The following is a 26,941-nucleotide window of genomic DNA, read 5'->3' as shown; positions in this document are numbered from 1 at the left end:
ATAAAGTTTTAATAATTTTTATAACACACTAAAATATATATTATTCTATAATTTGTTTATACTATGACCATCAACCATGTTATATATACAAAAAAATCTAAAAAATAAATCAACTATCAAATCTGTCACCCCGTGTAGAATACAAATTAATTTAATAACAAGCAAATATGTTATCAAATGTAGATATTGCAAATTGTTAAACAAATTTTTCAAATCATAGATAATAATACTTAATAAAAATAAAAATAACATTACATGCCTTTCTTTGAATGCTAACTTCTTATGTCTATGTAAGCACGTTTGTTTTCTCAGTCATGAGTGATGCTATCCTCAAAAATATTTACTTCTATTTCTTAGTTTTAAATTTAGAACATAAACAATTTCTTAATGGCCACACTCTAGTTAGATGAAAAAAAAAAGAATAATAAGAGAATTAATCCAAAAAATGGAAAACATAATGTAAAACAAGAAATCAAGTAACACTAAAAAGAATAGATGAAACGTGGAAACGTTAAAAAGAACCTCATGAATTATGAACAAAATGAATATAATGTAAACACTGGGCACAAATCATGTTCGAACAATTTACCATCGCCTCCTGTAGCAATCTCTTATAATTTTTGCATGACACTCGCGCACATACTCAGAGAGAGAGAGAGGCAGAGACAGAGACAGAGATTAATTTGGTGTTTCACCAGGAGGTCCCTGTCGTGCCGTCAACAAAGGTTGAAGAGCTTTGACTACAATGCTCATGTTTGGTCTAAAATCAGCTTCATATTGAACACACAACGCAGCAACAGCAGCCATCTACAATGAGACAAGCACCATGCTGTTATACATAAATATTTTCTTGTGTAAAATAGTTGGAGGGCACATGTCTTCTTCTAGTGTAATAAATACCCCTGATGATGAATCTTAAAACTAAACTACGTATATATTGATTTATATTCAACAAATTTCCCCCTAAAAGAGATCATAACAAAATTTTATATTCAAATTTTGGGCAAAAGCAGAATAGCTAGATCTGCTCTACTTCAGCAACAATAAAATAATTCTGTAACTGCCTCTAACAAGCTTCTTTTGCATAGTTTCCGAATTCATAAACATATATTTCAAGTAAACATATGTCATAAAACACTTCCACAAACATCAACACCACCCTAGCTCAGAAAGGGCATATAAAGGTGAAAAGGAAGAGAAAGATATACTTAAATAGATTAAGTGATTAACACCTTAGCAATTGCTTTGGGTGGATATTCTGCTCCAAGTTTCGGATCAACACACTGCTTGACTTTATCCTCGCTAAGTCTTGGTGTAGCCTGAAATACAAGTTGCTATGATAAGCTGCATAGCCTACATTCAAAATTTATTGGAAAAGAGTACAATAGATTACAGTAAAGAGGTTCAAACTCTGCATTTTCTTCCTTTTTTCTTTTCACTGTTGTTTACTTTTTCTTTTGTTTACTGTGGGGCTGACACAAACATATAGCATAAACTAATACCCAAGTAACCAGACTCTGTTGTCCACGTGGTAGTGTATGATCAACGGGTTTCCTTCCAGTCAAAAGTTCCAGAAGGACAACACCAAAACTGTAAACATCACTCTTAGCATTCAATTGCCCAGTCATTGCATATCTGCATCCATGACATTAAACATTTAGCAGTTGAAGCTAATGCACTACATAACGAAGAAATATTATGTCCAAGATTATAAAATGACTAAGTTATATACTTATATTGGATGCAGAAACATAAAATGATGTATGTGAATAGACAAATGCTTGTCCAGTCAACTATGAAAAAAACCAACTGGTAGAATGAAGACGTGCATATATTGATACTCATATCTTACTCTAATGCATAACATGAAAAATTGATACTCATATCTTACTCTGGTGCATGATAACCAAAGGTTCCAAGGACACGAGTAGAATGAAGACGTGCAGCCATGTCAGGAGCCTGATTTGACAAATCAAAATCTGCAATTTTAGCAACATCATCGTCAAAGATTAGTACATTGCTTGATTTGATGTCCCTGTGGATAATGTGGGGATCAGCCTTCTCATGCAAGTATTCAAGCCCTCTTGCAGCCCCTACAGCAATTTTCACTCTCTGTGCCCATGTCAAAATTGGGCCAGGTATTGCTCCTTTTACACCTTTTCTGCCTGCAGCAATAATAGTAATAATTAAAGCAGATGAATAGAATCTTTTTCTTACCAAGAAAAAAACAAATAACATATTTCATGTAGAGACACTGCCTGTCAAGGCACTAAAAGAAAAATGATGTAAAAAAAATAACATATAAATTCTACTCAGATCCTCTAGCATACAGAAAGATTCAGCTAGCGTTTATGGATGTTAACATTTTTCTAATTCAACCAAGGTAAAGGAAACACTATATAGTATAATACCATGTAAGATATCATGAAGAGACCCATTAGCAGCAAATTCATAAGCAAGAACTCGGGAACCTCCATCAACACAATAACTAAGCAACTGAACAAAATTTTCATGCTTCAGCCTTGATACCATTGAAACCTGAAAGTTAAAAAATCACCTGGTTCATGGTATTTGAACAACTTCAATGAGGTGTCAGAGAATAGTAAGCACAGGTTGACGCACTTACTTGGGCCAAAAATTCATCATCAGGCTGTTTACTAGCATCTAACTTCTTGATTGCAGCATCCTGCCCACTTTTAAGAACTGCATGATATACTCTTCCATATGATCCCTCTCCAACCAGAGCCTCTTGTGCAAAATTATTCGTAATTTCTTTTAGTTCATCTGCTGGTATAGCAGGAACTTCAATGGGCTGGACTTTAACGGTCTGCGGTTTTGCGGTTTCAGAAGAATGATAGTTTCCATTATTCCCTGTACAAAAGATTTTATCACAACACTTTCACCAAAATTCAGTTCCTGGTAATACAATATCAAACAAACTAATGAAATTGACTAATTGAGCATCAAATTACAGCATCTTAACCATATACTACTACAAATCCAATGCAATTGAAATAGAACGATGGACACGGAAATATCGACCAAATTGCACGAATGAGACCTATATACATATATCATCTTTGAAGTAATCCTTTAGCTAAAATGGGCCAAATTACCTGCTGGGTTTTTCACGGCATATTGTCCTCCATTTTCAACTGACTTGGCATAATCATCCTCTTCACAACAGCCAAAACAACTCATGATTCTTTTCTGACGGATACAATTCATAAGCCCATCAGTAATTGTTCACTTTTAAAGCTAAACATAAATTTAAAAAGAAAAAAAAAATTCCATTCACAACTGCATTTGCATGTGTTACTATTCTGTTTTCAATTGCAATTGTTTCCATAATTTCACAAATAACACGATGGCAAGTGAAGAACGAAAATCTCACAGCATAACATCAGTGTTTCAACTTCGAAAAAGCTCATAATCACTTCAGTAAGTCAATAGCAATCACATGCAGCTAAAATGAAGGTGGATCAACAAATCAGTTTCCACCAATCAGAGCAAAACCACTTCTAAAATCAAAGCCAGTTCATAGATCAGTGTAAAATCAAATCTTGCCGGAAAATGCTCATCAACTTAAAACAAAAGAACACACATGCAAACGAATTCGATTACGAAACTGAAAATTGCGAATTTGATTAAATAAAAAAAAAGAGTAAAGAAAGAAAAGATAATAACTGAAGTTGAAGCGTGTGAAAGATCGATGAGTACCTGAAAGAAAAAGGTAAAAGCTCCGCAGCTGAGAACTCAGTTTCGGTGAGAAGAAGCAACGGTATCAGATTATAACGCGTAGCTGAAACGAGGCGCAGGATAAGAAGAGGGGGTGCGTAGTTTAAGATGGGTGGGTTGGCAGTTGGAGACTTGGAGGAAGTTCTCGACTCGCTTTTGATTTGGAATCGGAATTACGAGCAATTGAGTACTGTTGTGTTTTGCTTTGCTGTGTTTGGTACTGTTCTATTAATTTATTTATTAACTCATGGATTTATTATTTATCTATTATTGTGACATTCTTTTCATTTTTGTCCACTTCAGATTTAAGAATCAGAATAATTAAGCTGTTACTATTTTAGTCATATGCATTCTAACATATCACAATATTTGGTGGTTAATCAATTAAAGAAATGAAATACATAATGATTTGGTCTCAGGCTTCTTTTCGCCGTTTACGTGCTGTGCGCCGACCGCGCAAGCCAGACTTGACTTATGGCAAATATACAGAAACCGACGCTGACAGGGGGTTTCTTAAGAAAGTTTTAGACTAAACTATGTTGCTCCAAATTTCATGAATTAAGTTTCGCAAAACGTTTAAGTGAACCGCTACATTGGTGTTTTAATTATTTTTAATTATTAATCTTAATTATAAAAAATATAATATATAATTAAGATTAATAATTAAAATTTATTGAAATACTAATATAATGGGGTATTTGAAAAAATTTTTTAAATTTATATGTATGATTGTATCTGATATTTTAAATTTGATAGATATTTAGACGGAGTTATTTTGATGTAAAATTAATATTTAAAAATTTTTAGATAAGTTAAAATATTTAATTAAATTATTATTTAATAATTTAGATAAAATATATTTTTGTTCTTAATGTTTATATTTTTTTATACCTTTAACCTTTAATTACATTCAATTTTATCATTAACGTTTTTAATTTTTAGCAAAATTATCCCTAAACGTTAACTTCGTCTAAATCAATAAGGAAACTAGGTGATCTGACAATGTAAGAACCTGACGTGGCAAGGATTGGTAACAATGGCTGCAAAAAAAGTGAAATTACATATTCCTTTCCCCTTCAAATTAAACGTATAACCTTCTCTTCTCATCTCTTCTCTTCTCTTTTCTCACTCACTCACTCACTCACTCACACCACACCCTTTCACTCTCACCCGTTCTCTGTAAACAACAAAAATTAGGGGAGAAGCGCCATGGCTTGCTCGACGGCGATGAGAGGTGATCATCCGCGGTTCCAGACGCATCGACGACGTGACTCGCAACAGAAAGGAGACGCCGTAGTCCAGGTGCACCCACGCGGCGTATTGCAGGTGAGACACGATCATTATCGTCCCTATTTTTACTACAAAAAACGCGTTGAATACCGTCGGATTTAGCTGTGGCCATTATCGGAGGATTTAATGGCTTTTTTGCATCGGATACGAGCAAGATTTCCCAGAATTAGTTATCATTGGATTTTATATTCCGCCACTAAATTCAACAGTAATCAGTGCCGCAAAATTTTATTTCAATAGCACCGACTTTATCCATGGATCTTCCGTCAAATTTGGCCACCAGTATATCGGTTTAGTGAAACGCTGTATTTAGGAGATTTACCGATGGAAATTTCCGCCGGTAAATTCGACGGTAAAATTGGGATAAAATTCAAATGCGAAACCCTCCCCCTCACTTCTGTGAACTCTCTCTATTTTCTTGTCTTCTCTCTTCGGCGTTGAAGTTGCCGCCGTCACCACCACCACTTGGAGCTTCCACTGCTGCCGCCGTTGTACGTTGTCGCTGCTGGAGCTGTCGGCCCCACCACCACTGTTCGTGTTTGTGGCCGTCGGTTCATGGCCGTCGGTGGTGGTGACGTTGTCATCACTGCCGCCTCCTATCACTACCATGCCTCCACCATCCTGCAGCCATCCTCAGAGGTAATTTTGCTATAGTCTTTTTTATTTTTTTTTCAGATTTTTTTGTGAGTTTAGGATTTTGGTACGTGTTTTATTAAATTATTGAGTAAATTAGTGTAATGAAATTTGCGATTTGGATTTGCTATAGTTTTTTATTTTTTCAGATTTTTTAGTGAGTTTAGTGTTTTGTTAGGTATTTTATTAGAATATTGATTAAATTAGTGTAGTGAAGTTTGTGATTAGAATTTGTTATGTTAATTTAATGTAAATAGAAATTAAATTAAGTTAAGGTAGGTTAAGTAGTGTGCGATTAAGAGTGTTTGAGCAGTTGAGAGATTTTATTTAGTTTGTTGAATTAGTTTCACCTTGTGAATTTAATAAGTTATTTTTTTTTATTAGGACGGTGCTATCTAAGATCAATTGGAGTTTTCTTCTTTCGTATTCTGTGCATTCGTGTTCCAAGTAGGTTTTCTATCTCTAAATATAATCAATTGTTTAAGTTTTATGCCAGATTTAATTTTCCTAGGATAGCTGATAAACCCGATTTTAGGGTTTATCCTGTGCTTAATCTAGTGGATTTTATCCATTATTCTCACACTTATTCATAGAATTTGCATGTTTTACGTTTTCCTTCCTGATTTTGTGCTGTGATTGAAAACATGCTTCTTTGGCCTTAAATTGCTAATTAATAATCCTCTCTTATTACCATCTGATGCCTTGATATGTGTGTTAAGTGATTTCAGCGTTTATAGGGCAGGAATGGCTTAGAGGATGGAAAGGAAGCATGCAAAAGTGGAAGGAATACAAGAAACTGAAGGAATTGCTAAAGCTGTTCAGCCTGACCTCTTGGTACTAAATCGACCATAACTTGAGCTACAGAGGTCCAAATGAGGCGGTTTCAGTTACATTGGAAAGCTAACATCCGGGGCTTCACAATGATATATAATTTGCAATAGCTTCCCCGAAGATAGGCGACACGCACGCGTGGATCACGCGCATACGTGACCTGGAAAAAATTCAATCCACGCGTACGCATGGACGATGCGTACGTGTGACTTTGCCGCGTGATGGACGTATCAGAAATCGCTGGAGGTAATTTTTGGGCTGTTTTTGACCCAGTTTTCGGCCCAGAAAATACAGATTAGAGGCTATAAAGTGGGAGAATCCATCCATTCATTGAGACAGCATTCATTATTCACAATTTTTAGGTTTTAGATGTAGTTTTCTAGAGAGAGGCTCTCTCCTCTCTCTTAGGATTTAGAATTTCTTTTAGGATTAGAATTTCTTCGTTTTCTCAATTCCAGGTTCAATGTTCCTTTAATTTAATTTCTCTTCTACTTTTATTTATTCTATTACTTTAGTTTGTTTATTTTTCCAAATTGGTTTATGGATTCATATGTTTAATTTGATTTTCTATTTAATGCAATTCGATGTATTTCAGATTTATGGTTGTTTTCTTCTATTTATGATATAAATAATTTGGATTTTTTCCCTTTTGGCTTTGATTGAGTAATTGGTGATACTTGAGTTGTCAAACTCAACTGTTGATTGAAAATTGGAAATTGCTGATTGATTTGGATCCCTCTAAAGCTAGTCTTTCCGTAGGAGTTGACTAGGACTTGAGGAATCAAATTGATTAGTCCATTTGACTTTTCTTTATTTAGTAAGGGTTAACTAAGTGGGAGCAATAACAACTTTCATCACACCTGATAAGGATAACTAGGATAGGATTTTCAGTTCTCATACCTTGCCAAGAGTTTTTCTAGTTATTAATTTACTTTCCTGCCAATTTATTTTCTTGTTCCCTAATTCAAAAACCCCAATTTACACAACTCATAACCAATAATAATAATACCTCCCTGCAATTCCTTGAGAGACGACCCGAGGTTTGAATACTTCGGTTATAAATTTTATTGGGTTTTGTTACTTGTGACAACCAAATTTTTGTACGAAAGAATTCTTTGTTGGTTTAGAAACTATACTAGCAACGAGAGCTTATTTGTGAAATTCTTTACTAGCAGAAAATCCGATCATTCAAAATGGCGCCGTTGCCGGGGAATTGCAAACGTGTGCCTTATTATTGGTTATTGTAAATATTTGCTTTTTCGTTTCTTTGTTAGTGTTTCTAGTTTTAAGACTTTATTTTCATTAATTTTTATTAATTTTTATTTTCTTTAGCTACTATGAATTCTCACCCCTCTGGTTTCAAGTTTGGTTTCAATGTTGTTGTAAGGAATGGAAACTATAATGAAAATAGGCATCAAGGTTGGAAGAATCAAAGATGGGAGGAGCCACAAGGATTTGATCAACCCTCTTGGCAACAACCCCCTCTAATGCACTATAACCAACAACCATTCTATGATGCATACCAAGACAATAGTTATGGTGGACCTTTTCATGACAACCAACCTCCACCAAATTACTATGGTCAAGAGCCATTCCAGGGTGCATACCAAGATGCTGAATATAGTGGACCCCTTGTGGTTACCAACAAACCCACCATATGCCTATGAACCGCCTCCTCAACATAACTTTGAACCACCATACTCACAAGCCCCTTATCACCAAACACCCCATATGACCCTAATCCTTATCCACCACACCAACCACCATATGAACCACACCCAGAATCACCACCTCAATATTCACCATCTCTATATCCTTATCAAGAAGAACCACCTCCGTATTATGAGCCATTTTTCCCAACAATTGAACCCTTCTATCCACCCCAACCTCCATTGGATAACAACACACTCATCTCTAACATCATTAGTCTCACCTCTATATTCTAAAATCTTATATCCCACATGAACCAACCCTCTACCTCCAATATTCAACACTCAAACTCTAGTGCGCTTCCTTTTCAACTACATAATGATCTTCCTATCCCATCACCACCCTCCATGGAAGAGCACCCACATCCATCAATCCAAGAGCAAGATGATCCCAGTCATGCTATTGACATGAAATAAGAGAGCATGGATCGTCTTCGCAAATTCATACTTCATAAGAAGCTAGAGGAGGCCTTAAAAGTAGAGGTAGGAGAGACCCTTGAAGGAAGTTATCAAGAGGTGGAAGTCAATAAGGAGGAGCTGGATTTTGTACTTGAAGATGAAGGAATAGTTGAAAGGAGTTGTCATGGAAAGGAAATCATCAAGGATGAGTACAATTTTATATTAAAACAACTGGACAAAGCAGTAATTATTGAAGAGGAAGAAGTGGTTGAAGACTTGGGAGATGCAGAACCTCCATGGAAAAGTCCAGTCATAGAACCTCCTTCCAAGACGTTTGAATTTGATGTTGAAGAGGGTGTACAACCTCCAAGGCATATCATGGCTAAAGACTTTGAAGAGGTTGATCAAGAGATAGAGATTAAAGAAGAAGAAGCACAACCTCCCATGCCCTTGGTGAGTAATGAAGAAGAAATTGAATTGGAAGAAAGCTACCAAGAGGAAGAGGTTGAAATTGAAGAAGCTTACAAAGAGGTGGAAGTTATTAAGGAAGAGCACAAGGGAATGGAGCTTGAAATCACCTTGCCAAAGTTGTTGGAGACCTCTCCGCCTAAGTCACCATCATCCTTCACAACATTCAAGTGGATAAAATTCGTATCCCTTAGCTTTCTCATCTCACTTGAATATGGTTTACTTGAGACAGATGGTCAACTTAGAGCTCTGTGTAGAATTAAGAGTAAGAGGAAAATGGTTAGTGGTAGGAGTTGCCCTGCAAGGTTCCATATGGTTGCATGCTCCAAATTGAAGTACAAGGGTTGGTATAATTCTAAATTGAATGGGTCTAGGAAGTTGTTTGGATATCTCCGTGAGAATTCCGATTGCTCACCACCCAAATGAAAAAATGATGATCAACAAAAAGACGGGTGCAAAAGCAAGGTGTGGAACCCCGGAATTCATTCCAACAATCAACACTCTTGGGGCCATGTCACTTGCTTTGATTTGTTTGAAGGCTTTATGTGCCTAGTATGGGATCTTGGAGGCTATTGGAATTGCAAACATTGGTGGAGATTCCTGGATGAGTTCAAGCACAAGCCACCATAACAAGGAGCTCACCAAATGTCCAACTTAAGGACTCTAACTAAAAGTGCTAGGTGGGAGACAACCCACCATGGTATGATCGTTCTTTTTCAGTCTTAGTTTTATTTTATTTTGTTTTATTCTTAATTTTATTTTATTCTATTTTTCTTAGTGTTCATTTATAATATCTGCATTTTACATCCTGCATACTGCATAAAAAAATAAAAAACAAAAAAAAGAGAAAAGCGCGTCCCACGCGTGCGCGTGAACCACGCGCACGCGTCACATGCGACACTAAACCTTACAGAAAGTTACGCGAGAGCTGTGCAGGAAGGGTGCCTTACGCACAAGCCAACCCACACGTACGCGTGGACGACGCGTGCGCGTCACCCGTATTTTAAGTCATCCCACGCGTAAGCGTCAGCGATGCGTATGCGTGGATCGCCAGATCGGCGTCAATAGGTGATTTGGCTGAGAGTTGTGCTGCCTTGGTGCTGGTATTGTGCGTTTAGCACAACCAGTGGTCACGCGTACGCGTGACCGACGCTTACGCGTCACTAGGATTCTTGCTCACCCACGCGTAAGCGTGGGCGATGCTTACGCGTCGCCTCTTCTTTTGCACACCCACACATACGCGTGGACGACGCTAACGCGTCGCTTCACAGATTCCATTCTTCTCCTTTTTTCTTTCCTTTCTCATTCTTTCCTCCTCCTTTCTTACTTTCTTCTTCTTCATCTCTTTAACTTCTCATCCTTCTTCACTTTCTTTCTATTTTACTTATTTGCATACTCTCATGCATTGCATTTTACCTTTGTGCATATTTTTATTTTCTTCTCTAAGTTATTATTTTACCATTGGTGTTAAATGTTCTTATTCCACTGTTGTATCTTTTCTGGTATTATTTTGGTGCTTAGTGACTTGTTTTACACAGTTGGATGATATTTATCTGTCAATGCCAATCTTTTATGATATCTGTGTTCCTTTTTACATTGACATGCATTTATATTATCTTTCATTATCTGTTGTCTCTTTTCCTTTGTTGTAATATTTGCACTACTGATATGCCATTTGCCTTTATCATTTTCTCACTCACATGTTGTAACTACCATGTAATTGAGACCCTCATTATTTGGCATTAACCCACCCATACTTTATTTATTTTTTTATCTTTATTTCTGGGTTACTTTTCTTCTCTCTCCTCTCCTTTCAGGATGGCCACCGAGAAGGGTAATGAGAAGCTTCTCAATGGTACGACAAACAAGTCCATCTGCACAATCTTTGGAGAAAAACATCAGTTGTAGCAGCCCATCCACTTGTACATCTTAGCATGCACCGAGGATGGTGCAATCCTTAAGTGTGGGGAGGTCGATACTGACTTCCGTGAGTTAGTTATTTTCTTCTCAACACCAATGTTTTATTTTCTTTGTTAGCTCATTGTTGCATTTGCATGTTTGATTGCATGTTTGCTTGATTTTGTGCATATTTTACCACTACTTGGTTGAAGTAATATTTTCTTTTTCAAGAAACTTTTTATAGCATTTCACTAATTTGAATTAAAATTTTGTGTTAAATTTGTTTGAAGACTGTAAATTGGAACATAAATTATAGCTAAGAACACACAACATGTGAGAATTTGAGCTTAATTACATAGTTACATTATTTAACCATAATATTTTATTCTTGTGTGTTTTCTTCTCTATGGCTGCAATCTTTATTTTGTTTCATTCTATATGTCCAATGTTTAGTGTATTTACATGCTTGCATATGATTGAGGCCATTATTTGCCATTAGCTCACTTATCCCAAATAGCCTACCCTTTCAATCACCTTTGTTTGCCACCTTGAGCCTTTTAATCCCCGTTTATTCTATATTTTACCACATCACTAGCCTTAAGTAGAAAAACAAATAATTACCCCAAATTGAATCTTTGGTTAGCTTAAGTTAGAGATTGTGTATCAATTAAGTGTGGAGAACTGTGGGAACTTGGGTTGATGAAAGTGTATTATGTTTAGTGACAAAAGTATTGAAAATTCGGGTGCATACTCATATGAGACCAGAAAAAAAATTAAAAAACCCATGTGCATTGATATGTTATGTTTACTTTTATATTTTCAATTAAAAAAAAAAGAGAGAGAGAGAAAGAAAAAGAAAAAGAAAAAGAGAAAAAATATATATAATATAAATAAATAAATAAGGGGACAAAATTACCCAAGTACTAAGTTTAATAAAAGATCAATGCACATGTGGTGAAATTAAAGAAAAGTTGATACATGAGTATGTGAAATATACAAAAGTGAAAATTTTGGGTAGCTAGGCATAATTTTAGAATGTGTATAGGTGAGAGCTTAGGTTAATCAAAGATTCAATTTATAGCTCACTTAGTCATATATATATATATATATATATATATATATATCCTCACCTTTACCTTAGCCCCACTACAACCTTGAAAAGACCTCATGATGTTTGCATTAGTACATTAAATATTTGTTGATTGGTTAGATGAAGAATAAAGTTTAGAAAGCATGATTAGAGAAGAGTAGAGTGAATTACCCTATAGACTTGAGAGATTAGAGTGCACATACACTACCGGTAAGGTTCAATGCTTGATTCTATGTTCCCTGCTTTCATGAACTATCTTCTTCTTGCAAGTCTATTTATACTTCATTTTTATAATTTGAATTAGTGAAATTCAGTTCATATTTGTTCTTGAAAGATTTATTTACTTTGACCAAGTAGGTAGAAACATTTTGCATGTAGTTGCATTCACATAGATAGGTTGCATTTCATACTCTCTACCATTCCTCTTCACTCTTTTAGTTCTCTTGAGCTTAGCATGAGGACATGCTAATGTTTAAGTATGAGGAGGTTGATAAACCCCATTTTTAGGGTTTATCCTGTGCTTAATCTAGTGGATTTTATCCATTATTCTCACACTTATTCATAGAATTCGCATGTTTTACGTTTTCCTTCCTGATTTTGTGCTATGATTGAAAATATGCTTCTTTGGCCTTAAATTTCTAATTAATAATCCTCTCTTATTATCATTCGATGCCTTGATATGTGTGTTAAGTGATTTCAGAGTTTATAAGGCAGGAATGGCTTAGAGGATGGAAAGGAAGCATGCAAAAGTGGAAGGAATACAAGAAACTGAAGGAATTGCTAAACCTCTTGGTACTAAATCGACCATAACTTGAGCTACAGAGATCCAAATGAGGCAGTTTTAGTTGCGTTGGAAAGCTAACATCCAGGGCTTCGCAACGATATATAATTTGCCATAGCTGCCCTGAAGATAGGCGACGCGCACGCGTGGATCACGCGCACGCGTGACCTGGCAAAAATTCAATCCACGCGTACGCATGGACGACGTGTACGCGTGACTTTTCCGCGTGATGGACGTATCAAAAATCGCTGGGGGCAATTTCTGGGCTGTTGTTGACCCAATTTTTGGCCCAAAAAACACAGATTAGAGGCTATAAAGTGGGGAAATCCATCCATTCATTGAGACAACATTCATTATTCACAATTTTTAGGTTTTAGATGTAGTTTTCTAGAGAGGGAGGCTCTCTTCTCTCTCTTAGGATTTAGGATTTCTTTTAGGATTAGGATTTCTTTGTTTTCTCAATTCCAGGTTCAATGTTTCTTTAATTTAATTTCTCTTCTACTTTTATTTATTCTATTACTTTAATTTGTTTATTTTCCCAAATTGGTTTAGGGATTCCTATGTTTAATTTGATTTTCTATTTAATGCAATTCGAGGTATTTCAGATTTATGGTTGCTTTCTTCTATTTATGATATAAATAATTTGGATTTTTCCTCTTTTGGCTTTGGTTGAGTAATTGGTGACACTTGAATTGTCAAACACAGCTGTTGATTGAAAATTGGAAATTGCTGATTGATTTGGATCCCTCTAAAGCTAGTCTTTCCATAGAAGTTGACTAGGACTTGAGGAATAAAATTGATTAGTCTATTTGACTTTCCTTTATTTAGTAAGGGTTAACTAAGTGGGAGCAATAACAACTTTCATCACACCTGATAAGGATAACTAGGATAGGATTTCTAGTTCTCATACCTTGCCAAGAGTTTTTCTAGTTATTAATTTACTTTCCTGCCAATTTATTTTCTTGTTCCCTAATTCAAAAACCCCAATTTACACAACTCATAACCAATAATAAGAACACCTCCCTGCAATTCCTTGAGAGACGACCCGAGGTTTGAATACTTCGGTTATAAATTTTATTGGATTTTGTTACTTGTGACAACCAAATTTTTGTACGAAAGGATTGTTTGTTGGTTTAGAAACTATACTAGCAACGAGAGCTTATTTGTGAAATTCTTTACTAGCAGAAAATCCGATCGTTCAATAGCGTTTTAGGACGGAAATCAAAGAAGGTCGCATAGAGACGCCTTTTCAAAACCCTTGTTTGCTGAAAAAATGTGTAGTTATAAGGGATTGTGCACTAGAACTGCTAGAATTTGATGTATTATTGAATGTGTGTTTGTTTTAATTTTTTACTTGATAGATTCTACCACCACTACTCTATTTATAGTAAATGTTATTACTACTGAGAGTTATCTAATTGGACTATTTTGCCCGCTTTTACTCTTTACATTACCTTCTCCTTAGCAACAATTTGTCTTTAAGGTTGTGGTAAAATGTATAACCTAATTACAGTTAATAATTGTTTTGCATAGATTTTATTTTTTCAACCTCGATAGGAAGCGTCGACCAAATTTGTATCAAGATCTCAATTCGAAGAGCATATACAACTCCTTTTGTAGATTACTCTTAGAATTTAGGTAGCGTTTGTTTTCGGAGACAGGACACAGAGACATGGACAGCACATCTTTAAAAAGCATTTGGAAGCAAAGACATGGACACTGAACATATTGTCTCCGGGACAGTTTTTAATATTTTTGTGTCCATTCTTTTACGAAGGACAATGATGGACACGGGATTTAGAAGAGGGACACGGACTATTTTTATGAATTTTTTTTCTTTTTTGTTCATGGTGCTATTTTTTATTATTCCACTGTTACCCCCTTCTTATTTTTCCTATTTTGCGTTGTTCTTAGAAAGTACTTTTTTTTTCATACTCTTTTTTATCTCTACATTCTCCTTCTTTCTCTTTTTTTTCTCAGGTACTCTCTCCTTTTTATAGAAATTTTTATTGGACTGGATAATTCTTTTTTCTTGTCATTCTTACTTCAACATTATTTTAACCTTATATTATATTATTTGATTTGTAATAAAAATAATAACAAAAATAATTAGTCTTGAGACTTTTGAAAGATAAATATTATAAAGGTAAAATTGATATTTAAAAATGCTAAAAAATAATTTATAAGTTGTAATTGATTTTATATAATTTAAAGAAAAATCAATTTTTTGAAAAGAAAAATAAAATTTTAGATAAAAAAAAATTAGTTTTCTAAATAAAAATAGATTTTTATGTGCAAAAATTAATTTTTTTTGTGCAAAAATTAATTTTTTTCATGTAAAGTTGGATTCTTTTTTTAAAACTGATTTTGTATTTAAAATTAATTTGGCTTATTAACCTAAACGAAATTTTTTATTAATCAAACTCAGATTTATTTTTTTGTTAATATTAACCATATGTATTCTTACATATTAATAATAAATTAAAAAAAATAATTATATTTATAAATTTTATTTTAATATAAATACTATTATATAATTTTTTATTAAAATTTTTTACTGCTTCAAATATTTTTTTCAAGTTCCCACTGTCTGTACTCCTACGTATTCTCATTCTTTATTAAATTAATTTATACTAGAAAATTTGGAATCACATGACTATTTTAGTCATTTTATATAATATTTAAGTCTTGTCCATGTGTATCCAAACATAATACTGGACATTATATTAGTGTCCTATCCATCGTATCCAAACACGATACACAAAACATAATTTTTAATGTCTCCGTCCTATTGTCTTTGTCTCAGTGTCCTGTTCTGTTGTGTCTCTAAAAACAAACGCTACCTTAGAGATTGTGCCCAATAGAAGTATTAAAAAAAACAATAATTATAAAAAACAAGAAGTAAGAAAGAACAAGTGCAAAAAATAAAAAATTAAAAATTGCAAGACTTGTATTAAAATACACAGAAATTAACAAGTGCTTGAATGAAAATGACAAAATTTAAATAACAGAAAAGAAAAAACAGAACTGAAAATGACTGAAAAAAATAGAGTTTTCAATACTTATATGGATTCGTGACTCTTGTTTCCGGATGTTAGTGTGACAAATTTTTTTTAGAATAACTGAGTGTGTGAATGAATGGAATCTCTCCTAACTTATTGAAGCTAATCTTATTTATAGTAAAAAAAACCTAAGCTAATTGATATAATCTTGGGTTTCAAGTAAATTTGCACTTCAAGTAGTCTTGAACCTTAAATAGTCTTAGACCTTGAACAAATTTAAACACCAAACATAAGGTAACTTGACTAAAAACTTAAACCTAAGTCATTCTTTTTTTTTCTTTAACCATAGTGTGTTTCATGCATATTTTTTTTATAGACAATGAGGGTTAAAGACCCAAACAAGAAAGAAAAAAAATTAACTAAAGCCCCTAACAAGGGGTACACCAGATCATGAATAAGACTCTGGATAATATCAGGAGGAGCTGCATCATATATGTGAGTTCCAAAAAAGAGAGTATGGCCCTTCTTTGCTAATTTGTCTGCCACAGAATTTGCTTCACGCAAGGTATGGGACCACTATACGTAAGGAATGCGATTAACAAGGATGTTAATATCGCCAACTAGAGAGGAGTAAGGATGAGAAGATTAACACCATTTTTTGATAAAATTCAAGGCAGATATAGAGTTTGATTCCACAATTAAACCCGAGATACCATTTGCTATTGCAAACTACAAATCCCCAAAGCTCAGCTTGCATTATAGAGCAGCTACCAAGGTTGCTGGTAAAACCTTTCACAAATTCACCAAGATGGTTTCTGGAAACCCTACCACATGTGGCACTGTTTGTCTGGGTAATGAAGGACCCATCTATATTCAATTTAATGAGATTCTCAAGGGGAGGATACCACCTCACAAGAATATTGGTCCCTTGGTTGTTTTAGACAAGAATGAGAAAACTTCTTGCAGACTTCAACAATTTCATTAAAGTGAGCCTTCACCTATTGAATGCGTATAATGGCAGGGGTATTATCATTTTTGAAGATAAACTTATTTCAAAAGTACCAAATAGATGAGGCTGCAATCCCAAAAAGGCAAGGCCAGTCATCGTGTCTAGTAAGATTTAGGGTCAGCCACTCATGGAGCCCAAATTTGAAGCAGTTCATAAATCTTGAATTTTGGAGGAGAGGTACCCAGATCCTTTTTGCAAGTTGAAAATCTCGAAGAACATGCAAGATGGACTTGTCTTGCCGGTTACATCTTGGGCAGATTGCGGTAGTTGTTAAAAGGCGTCTAGTTCTTTCCATGTTAGTGAGGATGGCACCTTGAGAAATCAACTAGAGAAACATGTGTATACATTTGGGCTTCTCCATCTTCAAATCAACGAAAACAACTTATTCTGATTATAGTGCTCTTCATCCAGCTTTTGATAAGTCATCTTGAGGTTGAACACACCATCCGAGGAAGCACTCCAAGCAATTTTATCATTATTTTTCCAAAGCGATGGAGGCGCAAGGGCCATAGTATTCTTGACCACCACCTCTAGTAACCACACCATTAGTTTTGCCTTGTCTCAGCTCCCTGAAACGGTAAGAAAATATGTTAGAAGACTAGAAAGATTAAAATTGTTACTTATCCAAACGCTGAATTGATTCAAAGGGTCCAGTTACGGCACCCAATTGTGACTCCAGAAATTAATCTTAGAGTCGTCCCCAATGCACCATATATGGTTTTTCTGCACATCTGGCCAAGCTTTGCAAATTCCTCTCCACAGGTTAGATTCGTTACGCTTCCTATCAACCCTTGGAATAATATCATTTCCTCCATTATATTTGGATCTGATAACATGTTCCCATAGTGAGTCTTTCTTTTCAACAAGACCTCACCCAGTCTTCACCATAAAAGCATGGTTCATCTTACTCGCATGCCGGAGACCCAAACCCCCAGCCTTCTTTGGTTTACAAACTTTATCCCAGCTCAAGAGGTGGATGTTTTTAGAGTTTTCAATATCTCCCCAAAGAAAGCTCCTATATTTACTATCAATACTATTACAAATAGACATAGGTAAAAGAGCAGACTACATAGTATAAATAGGAATAGATGAAAGAACAGATTTCACCGAAGTTATCCTGCCAACTAACAAGAGAGAAGAAGCCTTCCAAAAATTTAGTCTCGAATTCAGCTTACTAATGATCTCTTTGTAAGTGTACTTGGTTACTTTAGAATAAAGGAGGGGGACTCCCAAGTACTTTCCTAAGTCGTCCGTTCTAGAAAACTAAAGAGTGTCACTAATTTCTGTACGAACTGGGTTACCGACATTCTTGGAGAAGAAGACACGAGTCTTATTCTGATTGATTTTTTTACCTGAGCTATCACAAAAGGCATTCAAACATCTCTTAATGACATCCTCCTGATCAAGACGAGCTTCAGAGAAAAGAATGAGATCGTCAGCAAAGCAAAGATAGGATATTTTAGGGTCGTCTTTCTTGAGGCAAATAGGCTTCCAGAAGCCATGATGAATTGCTGCATTGATAAGATGGGATAGTCTTTCAATGCATAAAACAAAGATATACGGAAAAATATGATCCCCTTGGCAAATCCCTCTCGAAGGTGTAAACTCATCAAGCTCCTCCCCATTCCATAACACTCTCATCTTGGGTGTAAAAATACAATGCATGATAAGATTGATGGTCTAGGTGGAAAAGCCAACGTCACGAAGAGTGTCCTCCACAAATTTCCACTTAAGTCTGTCATATGCTTTCTCAAGGTCAATCTTAATAGCCATCCAACCTTTGGGACCTTTTTTACTGCGCATAGAATGAAAAACCTCTTGAGAAATAATAATATTATCAGAACTATGTCTTTCCAGGACAAAACTGCATTGGGTAGGTTGGATAAGTTTCCCCATCAAACTCCTCAACTGGTTGGCAATAATCTTGGTTATCACTTTGTAAGACACATTATAGAGGCTTGTTCAGTTTTGGGAATCAGTGTAATAAGAGCTTCATTGATTTCTCCAATCTTTTCGAGGGTATAGAAAAGATGCTTTACAAGATCGCATAAATAAGCCCCAACGACATCCCACTGGCTCTGATAGAAAATAGCTTGAAGACCATATCTTTCAAGAGCTTTGAAACTTCCCATACTAAAGATAGCCTCCCTTGTATCTAAATCAGAGACCATTCTGCCAATATGAGTTAAATCCTCCTCACTAAGACAAGGGAAGAGTTATTAATCACAAAGGGAACTTCAGGGAGAGAGTCACAGTACAAATTTGAGAAAAAAGAGGTAGCCAGGGATTCAAGAAGACCAGGATCAGTAATCATATTACCATTATCAACAACCAGAGAAGAGATTTTGTTTCTTCTTCTTTTAATCATAGTAGAGCCATGAAAGTATTTAGTGTTGCAGTCTCCAAACTCAATCCACTTGCACCTGGATTTTTGATACCATAGTAATTCCTCATGAGATGGGACCTCCTCATATTCTCTCCAAAGTTGCTTCTGAAGGTTATCAAGGAAATAATTATTACTGTTGGCCAAGCTAGATGAAATGCCCTGGAGATGTCTTAGAAGAGTTTTCTTCTTTTTAAAAATATCTCAAATACATTAACATTCCAATCCTTTAGAGCAACTTTTTAATTGTTGACCCCCTCCTTCCAGGAAGAATTGACCTCGTAGGAATTCAGAACTAGATTATTGAAATCCGAATGCGATAACCAAGCCGTTACAAACCTGAAAGGCCCTCTATTTCTATTATGAGTGGGAGCCAAGGTAAGATGAAAGCAAATGGGTGAGTGATCAGAATTCAGATTCGGGAGGTGCTTAACAACAGCTTCAGGAAACGTTATTTGCCAGTTTAAATTGCTTAAGCCTCTGTCTAATCTTTCAATGAGGTTACCCCTCTTTCAAGTGAATAGCCATCCCATAAAACTCAGATCAAGAAGTCCGCAGTCTACAACACAACTTTGGAATTCTAGACAGGCACCTGGATTATTCCTAACAGATCCTCCACGGTGCTCATAATTATGGAGAATAGCATTGAAATCTCCTAAAAGGCACCATGGGAGGGTATTACAGTTCGCCAAACGCCTTAGAGTATTCCATAGACTCCTCTGATTAAGGCGCTGGGGACTTCCGTAGATCGCAGTTAGTGTCCACTGAGTCGAATCATTACCAATAATCTTCACATGAACCATTTGCCTGTTGCACTCAAGGACATCCACTTTCAACGTCCCAGAATCCCACAAACACCAGATTCCACCAGAACGACCAGTTGCTTTAACAACAAAGGAGCTATCTAAACCAATTCTGTTACGAATGTTCTGTCCTCTCTAACCACTAATCTGCGTTTCTAACAAATTAATGAAATTCACTTCATACTCCTGTCTGAGGTCCCTTACTAGAGAGTGAAAAATTTTACTGCCGGCTCCTCAGCAATTCCAACTGATCACATTCATTATAACCACGACAAAAAGAGGAGTCACTAAGGACCGAATTAAACATGGGCATGCCCCCCATTTTGTGCGCTAGAGTTAGCAGGGAGAGACTTTCTCTCTTCTAATTTTGATCCCCCTGGGTGAGCCTTAACCATCTTAGGGGGTTATTCTGACCCTTCCATAGACCCTGTCCTGAGTTCACAGCCATCAAGGATGCAGAATAAGTAGGAGATAACATCAAGGGGTTATTACAAATGACGAACCCCCTTTTGTTTTGATTTGCAGCCTTTTCCGCAAGAACCATCTCGTATTGTTCTCTTTGCAGATTTCGTATGTACTTCATAATCACCCCTTCCATGGCCTCGGCATCCTCATTTTCTTGGGGTCACGGGGTTGGTGCTTCGGGAAGCTTTAGGATGAAAGGAGGTTTGTTTAGAAGGAAGTTTCGAATTGAGCTTACCTCCTTTCTCAGAATGGACTAGCCTAGGTTTAGGAGGGGCATTCTTTTTCCCACCTTGTGGGTTTTTACTTGCCCCAACTTTAAGGATCTCTTTTTGAATTGAGTGACATTTTGTCAAATTTTTTTGGGCCTTAGGAGGCACCAGTCCATCAGCAACGTTTGAATCCGTTCCCTTTTTTCATGCATGTAATTTTCAGACGTACTCTCTCTTCCCTCCTCATGTAAGGTATTAAATTGAGACCCATTACTATTAGCATGATTACCACCTTCATCAAATCTTTCTTGTTTTTCTTCAGAATCATGGGAGTTAATTTTCCTAGATTTCCTTTGGTAACTAGATTTCTTTCTTCTACTAGGCCGCTTGACTATCATCCAGGGCCCGAAATTAGCGCATCCTTAATTATCGCAGGAGAAAATCCCATATTCTCCGTTCTTTCTTTCCTTGGAATCACGGTCGACCAAAGTTTAGTTACTAGATTCGGCATTTGCTTCGACGGCGCCGTCCTCTTCATTATTCGCCGGTTTCTTGATCGGAACTTCTTGACGCATATCAGAACGATGTCCATATTTGCTGCATGTAAAGCAAATCTAATATAGGCCCTCATATTCAATATTCAACTCCGAGCCAAAAATAGAGATTTTGGGAATAAGTTTTCGTGCAAGATCGATCTCCACGCAAATTCATGCAAATCGGCCTCTGGAATGAATAGAGGTGGTCATATCAATCTTTAGCATGTGTTTGATCGTCAAGCCAACCCTTCATAGAAATTTGTGATTTTATAGTTCAATTGGGAGATTTGGAATCCGTATCCAAGTCGCAATTTTTCTTACTGCTTTTTTAGATTCTAGGAAGAACGGTCGCCATCTTTGTACAATGAGATAGTGTCTAGCTATCATCCATGGTCTTTTCATTAGAGCGTAAGAGCAGTCGTCCTCATCTGTAAAATGAACCAAAAAGTAATCACGATTCATATCAATAACATTAGTCGAACCTTTCTTACCCCAATTACGTCGGAGATGCTGCTCCATGAAACCGAGCCCCACTCTTTTTCCCAAGAGCTTCACAGACAGGGCGGAGCGTCATGACTTGCACCACTCATCAAACTCTTCCTTAGAAATTGGAATGGTAGGGCAAGAATCAAATAGCCTTTCTTCCTGATTCTCCCTCTCGGATTCCTGGTTGGATTAGGGTTGTTCTCACTAATCTCTTCCATATCAATAGGGTCTTCACCTCCAGAGGAACCCGCCATTGTGAGGAGCGTATCTTTATATGACGTCTTGGTCACTTCGGGGAGAACTTTCTTACACGAAGCAGAGACCTCCATGTCTTCACATGGTTGATTAAAATCAACAATGTCTCGCGTTTTGACTTTTTTGGTGCTACGTTGCACCAGATCTTCGACTTGTCTTGGAACTCTTGCAGAGCTCTACTTCATCATTTTTTTTGTACTGTATGTATTCTGATCTTACAGCTAGTTGCTTACTTCATGCATATATGATCTTTAACTTTAACTATTAAATTTTTTTTATGTCAACTATTTGTGCCAAATTTTTGGCACAACAATAATAATATATAAATCATAAAATAATATTTGCTATTTTATTTCTATTCTAATGTAAGAAAATCTAAAATTTTACCAGGATTCCATGAGTAGAATTTTAGCCCATCAACAAAACAAATACAAAAATAAGTTGACCCAAATTTGGGCTTGAATTAATGAATCGGTCTTTTTCTTTTTTCTTTTCTAAGAATGTTTTTATGCATCAAAATAATTTTTAATTTTTATTTTTTTTTTAAATTTTATTATAAATAACTTTGTCATTTTATTTTATACTTTTATTTTGCACTCTCAAACCCAACATAACAACGGCAAAATAAGAATTATGAGAGAAAAAAAATATATTTTTTATTTTTATTATTTATTAAAAAATATATAAAGAACTCAATTTAATTATAATTTTCTAATTTTATTAATTTTTTATATTGATAGTCATTATTAAATCCTATAATCAAATTCAATTTTACAAGACAAATAATGAAGACAAAGTTCACAATATCTAACAACAATATGAAGATTAACTCCTTATAAAAAGAAACGGCAAAATTAACTTAAAAACATGTATAAATAATTATAACAACGAAGAAATAATAATAATAAAATAATAATAATATTAGTAATAATATATTTCATGTTCATAATGAAGTGAGCTAAGTTTATATATGCGTACTCATTCTGACAAAAAAAACCATCAATTAAAAAACTCAATCCTAAAAAAAATAATAATAAAATAATAATAATATTAATAATAATATATTTTATATTCATAATGAAGTGAGTTAAGTTTAAATATGCGTTTTAAATTTTAAAAAAATTAATAAAAATAAAAAATATTTTTTCTCTCTTCATTATTCTTATGTCATTGCTGAGTTGGGTTTTGAAAATACAGCGAAAAAATAAAATTATTTATTAATGGTGAATTAATCGTTTTTAATAATAAATTTTTGTTATAGATAAAAGTGTATTAATAAATATTTGAATATAATAGACAATTAAAAAATATTTATAAAAAAGAAATAAATAAAAAATAACTTAAAGATATATTTATCTTTTTTTAAAAAAAATTGGTCTTTTTTTTTAAATATTACAAAAATTAATATTTTTTAATAATTTTAACATTAAAAATCTTTTTGAATAATTAAATCTCTTTAATCATTCTTTAGAGTTATTTTTTTATACTATTATAATGTGTAGAGTTGGAGACCGTCTAACTCATTCCGTACAAAAGAAAAATCTAATTAAAGAACTCCATTCTAAAAAAAACCATCAATTAAAAAACTCCACGAAAATAAAGGCCCGATACTGGTGATTATTGGGCATGGCATAAAAATATCATCATTTAAGCCCATAAAAAAATCATCAATTAAAAAACTCCACCAAAGAAGGTCCTAGAAGAAAAAATCCATCAATTAAAAAACTCCAAAAAATGCGGTGAGCGTGGATCGAACACGCGACCTTCAGATCTTCAGTCTGACGCTCTCCCAACTGAGCTATCCCCGCAAGTTGTTTAAAAAACGAATATTTGATTTATTATAGTATAACTAATTGAGCGAAATCTATAAGTTGTAGTAGCTCCGAGTCCAGAAGCTGACTTGTTTCGTCTTTACCTCTCCAACAAACTCAGCACGCAACCTAACAATGGGAGGAAGCTCCAGTTTCAAGGATGAATTTACCTTCGGTGTGTGTAATTCTTGGTTGTTTCTTTAGCTAATTTAATTTTCACTTTTATTTATGCGCTATTATTATTGTTTTCGGGTATTGATTTGTGTGAATCTGTGGTTCGATTCCGTGTTGGGCAGTGCAAAGGCTTGAAGAATCGCGAGATATTATAGCCAAATACCCCGATCGAGTTCCCGTAAGGCCCCTTCTACTCACGCTCTTCTTTGAATTAAGATTACAACAAAAGGAACAAATATTTTTAGTCTCCCGCTTTATTTATGTTGGTTTTTTTTTTAATTCATCCTTTATGCCAAAACCTAATCTTTCTATCATTTACTTTGTTTCATGATGGATCTTTATATAGATCTGGTGTACATGCTTTCTGAATTATAATCAGCGTTGAGCTCTGTTTATTATAGAAATAGAGCTATAGTGCTGGAAAAAAGGGGAAAAAAAAGAAGGGAAAAAGGATATATAAAATAGTTTTATGTTTAATTATTACAAGTGAAATATAAAATAATCAATGAATGGTTGTAAAGACTCCTGGAGCATGAAACATGCATCAAATATGGTGCTAGAGCACCCAATAATTTCTCAAAGAAAGACTATGTTATGCCTAATTAAGAGAATTCTTCATGCTGTTCTTATTCAGGTGATTGTGGAGAGATATGCGAAATGCGACCTGCCTCAGTTGGAGAAGAAAAAGTAAGATCAACTTGCAACGACCAACCTTTGTTGTTTTCTTAAAATTTTCCATGTTACTTGGAGCACATTTGATGCATGTTCTAACGACACGAATAATAACTGATTTTAACTTGGAATGCCGTATACTTAGTTAAAAAAAACTTGAATGCTGCATATATAGAAGTTATGTAGTGACACAGTGACATATTTGTAAAACACTTTCTTGTATAATAACGGGCTTTCATCACATATAATTGCTTTTCAACAATAACAACCACCAAGCTTTGTCTCAAAACTTCGAATAAATAAGATTCAAAAAGCAATAAAAAAGATGCAGTTTTTAAAACTACTTTTTGTCAAACAATCACTTAATGAAAGTTTTTAGAATTTAGGACTTGACCCAACATTGTGGTGACCTAGTGTAGTGGTCTAAGCTCGAGCCTTGGGAATATATAATAACCATATTGGGAGAGGCTGTCGTAGTTCGTTGAGCCAAATTAGTTGGATGTTTCTGGCAATAGAATCTGGATACTGCTGGTAAAGACTAAAATTTAGGACCTGAATCAACCCAATTCTTTTCTGTAAAGTTAACTCTTGTTAGATATGTACTTTACTTCTTACATTTGGTTCTTTCATATAGTACTTTAGCATACATGAGTAAGATTGAATTGTATGATTTCAGTCCATACTACAAGTAGAGTTGGTTTACATCTGCATGGCAATCGCCATTACCATTTGTTTAATAAAATAACTACTCAGTGATCCATCTCTCTAATACTTTCTCTCATCTTGTTTTCTGTTAGATACCTTGTTCCCCGTGACCTGTCAGTCGGTCATTTCATTCATATTCTGAGTTCTAGGCTTCGTATGCCCCCTGGAAAAGCTCTCTTTGTGTTTGTCAAGAATACATTACCTCAAACTGGTAAGCTTGTACTGATGTACACTATATATAGCCATGCTATTTTCTTTCTTTCTTCTGCCATTTCGTTATTGTGCTTAAATTCTCACTGTTTTATTATTATTGTGCAGCTACTCTTGTGGACTCTGTTTATCAATCATTCAGGGACGAGGATGGGTTTCTTTACATGTATTATAGCACCGAGAAAACCTTTGGTTAAGTAGATAAATTTAGAAAACCACTGAACTCTGTAAACTACTGTATATAAAATGCTTATGGGAACAACCTCGTACATATTTGCTGTATGTTGTTACCTTGTAATTGTATGTTATTAAGTTTATCAATGTAATGAAGTTCTAGTTTCATATATGATGATACTATCTACTCCCCTCTAATGTTGCAATGCTGATGGAAAAACAGATATTTCAGGATAGGTAGCCCTTTTCAAAAGAATTTTTTTTTCAGTGAAGTGAAAAGTAGAGTGCGTTGTGTACTAGCCGTGTTAAGTATGGTGGGCATTCACAAAGATTAAAACTGTATATAAAATACAGAAAATCACTCATTGTTTAGAAACTCAACCATGGAAAGGTTCCATTCTCAGATAGCACAGATCCCAGCTATTGTCCTCGATGCCATCAAGCTCTGGAAACACTTCGCCACTGCTGCTTTGAATGTTCGGTCTCAGGGGCAACTTGAGCCAAGTTGGGAACTCATTTCATTTCGACTGTCAACTCCAAAGTTCCACCATGGGTGTGGGTTAAAGAAATTTTGGAAAAACTCAATCCCTGCAAATAGTAAAACACAAATTATTAGTTTTGCTTTCACCTTATGGAAACTATGGCTTGCGTAGAACCTCTTCATTTTCGAAGGTAAACGGCTCTCTCCTGAGGAAATTCTGGCTCAGGCGGGATCTCTGGCAAGTCATGAGCATTTAAGACCCATCTTCTCCTTCACTTTAAGCTTTACTCTTTTTTTTCTTTTCGATTGTAATTACTGTTTGGGAAAACACCTCTTTCTTTTTTACTTCTTGTGATGTGTTGTCCAATCGAGGATCATTATTGTTTATTTCCTATCAATGAAATAAAGCCAACTGTTGTTTAAAAAAAAAAAAAAGAAAAGAAAAGAAAGGAAAATGGGGATTCACATGATTTCTTCTCTCTTTGTATTTTATATACACTTGAAATATGTATGGGAGCTTGACCAAAAAAAAGAAATATGTATGGAAGTAAGTACCATTAAGGGCCAGTCTTAAATAAATTCTTTTAAAAAAGGAGATTAAAATATAAGAATTTTTATTAATAACAACTTTTAAATAAGTTATTATAGAAGTCTTTGTTTTAAAGTTGTGCATTAAATAAGAGTGATAAAATAGCTTTTGAAAATAGGAGAAGTCACATTTTTTAAAT

The 26,941-nt window shown here is 35.0% G+C and overlaps 2 protein-coding genes and 1 non-coding gene across 3 annotated transcripts; 1 reads left to right on the top strand and 2 right to left on the bottom strand.

Moving 5' to 3' along the window:
- Positions 1-325: 325 nt before the first annotated feature.
- LOC107618936 (pto-interacting protein 1) lies at positions 326-4,097 on the bottom strand. Its single transcript, XM_016321129.3, has 8 exons — positions 3,721-4,097; positions 3,117-3,210; positions 2,627-2,871; positions 2,412-2,538; positions 1,892-2,165; positions 1,503-1,635; positions 1,233-1,319; positions 326-807 (listed from the first exon to the last, which is right to left on the bottom strand). The coding sequence occupies exons 2-8, from the start codon at positions 3,199-3,201 to the stop codon at positions 679-681; spliced, it is 1,080 nt and encodes a 359-aa protein (XP_016176615.1). The 5' UTR covers positions 3,202-3,210; positions 3,721-4,097; the 3' UTR covers positions 326-678.
- Positions 4,098-23,721: 19,624 nt separating this feature from the next.
- TRNAF-GAA (transfer RNA phenylalanine (anticodon GAA)) lies at positions 23,722-23,794 on the bottom strand. Its single transcript has one exon. It is a non-coding gene; the product is annotated as a tRNA-Phe (tRNA).
- Positions 23,795-23,889: 95 nt separating this feature from the next.
- Positions 23,890-25,904, top strand: LOC107619328 (autophagy-related protein 8i). Its single transcript, XM_016321582.3, has 5 exons — positions 23,890-23,972; positions 24,094-24,149; positions 24,606-24,658; positions 25,441-25,559; positions 25,667-25,904. The coding sequence occupies exons 1-5, from the start codon at positions 23,933-23,935 to the stop codon at positions 25,753-25,755; spliced, it is 357 nt and encodes a 118-aa protein (XP_016177068.1). The 5' UTR covers positions 23,890-23,932; the 3' UTR covers positions 25,756-25,904.
- The last annotated feature ends 1,037 nt before the right edge of the window (positions 25,905-26,941 follow it).

The sequence above is a fragment of the Arachis ipaensis genome, chromosome B9 (assembly GCF_059453495.1).
Source record: "Arachis ipaensis isolate K30076 ecotype BB chromosome B9, ASM5945349v1, whole genome shotgun sequence".
Taxonomy (NCBI): Eukaryota; Viridiplantae; Streptophyta; class Magnoliopsida; order Fabales; family Fabaceae; genus Arachis; species Arachis ipaensis.
Note: the sequence above shows the minus strand (reverse complement) of the source record. Positions and strands in the feature narration are given on the sequence as shown.

Coding starts and splice junctions, on each gene's coding strand:
- LOC107619328 (XM_016321582.3), top strand. CDS start 23,933: ATGGGAGGAAGCTCCAGTTTCAAGGATGAATTTACCTTCG. Junction 23,973..24,093: donor CAAGGATGAATTTACCTTCG/GTGTGTGTAATT, acceptor CGTGTTGGGCAG/TGCAAAGGCTTGAAGAATCG. Junction 25,560..25,666: donor GAATACATTACCTCAAACTG/GTAAGCTTGTAC, acceptor ATTATTGTGCAG/CTACTCTTGTGGACTCTGTT.
- LOC107618936 (XM_016321129.3), bottom strand. CDS start 3,201: ATGAGTTGTTTTGGCTGTTGTGAAGAGGATGATTATGCCAAGTCAGTT. Junction 2,872..3,116: donor TGCCGTGAAAAACCCAGCAG/GTAATTTGGCCC, acceptor TCTTTTGTACAG/GGAATAATGGAAACTATCAT. Junction 1,320..1,502: donor AACAGAGTCTGGTTACTTGG/GTATTAGTTTAT, acceptor CTTGTATTTCAG/GCTACACCAAGACTTAGCGA.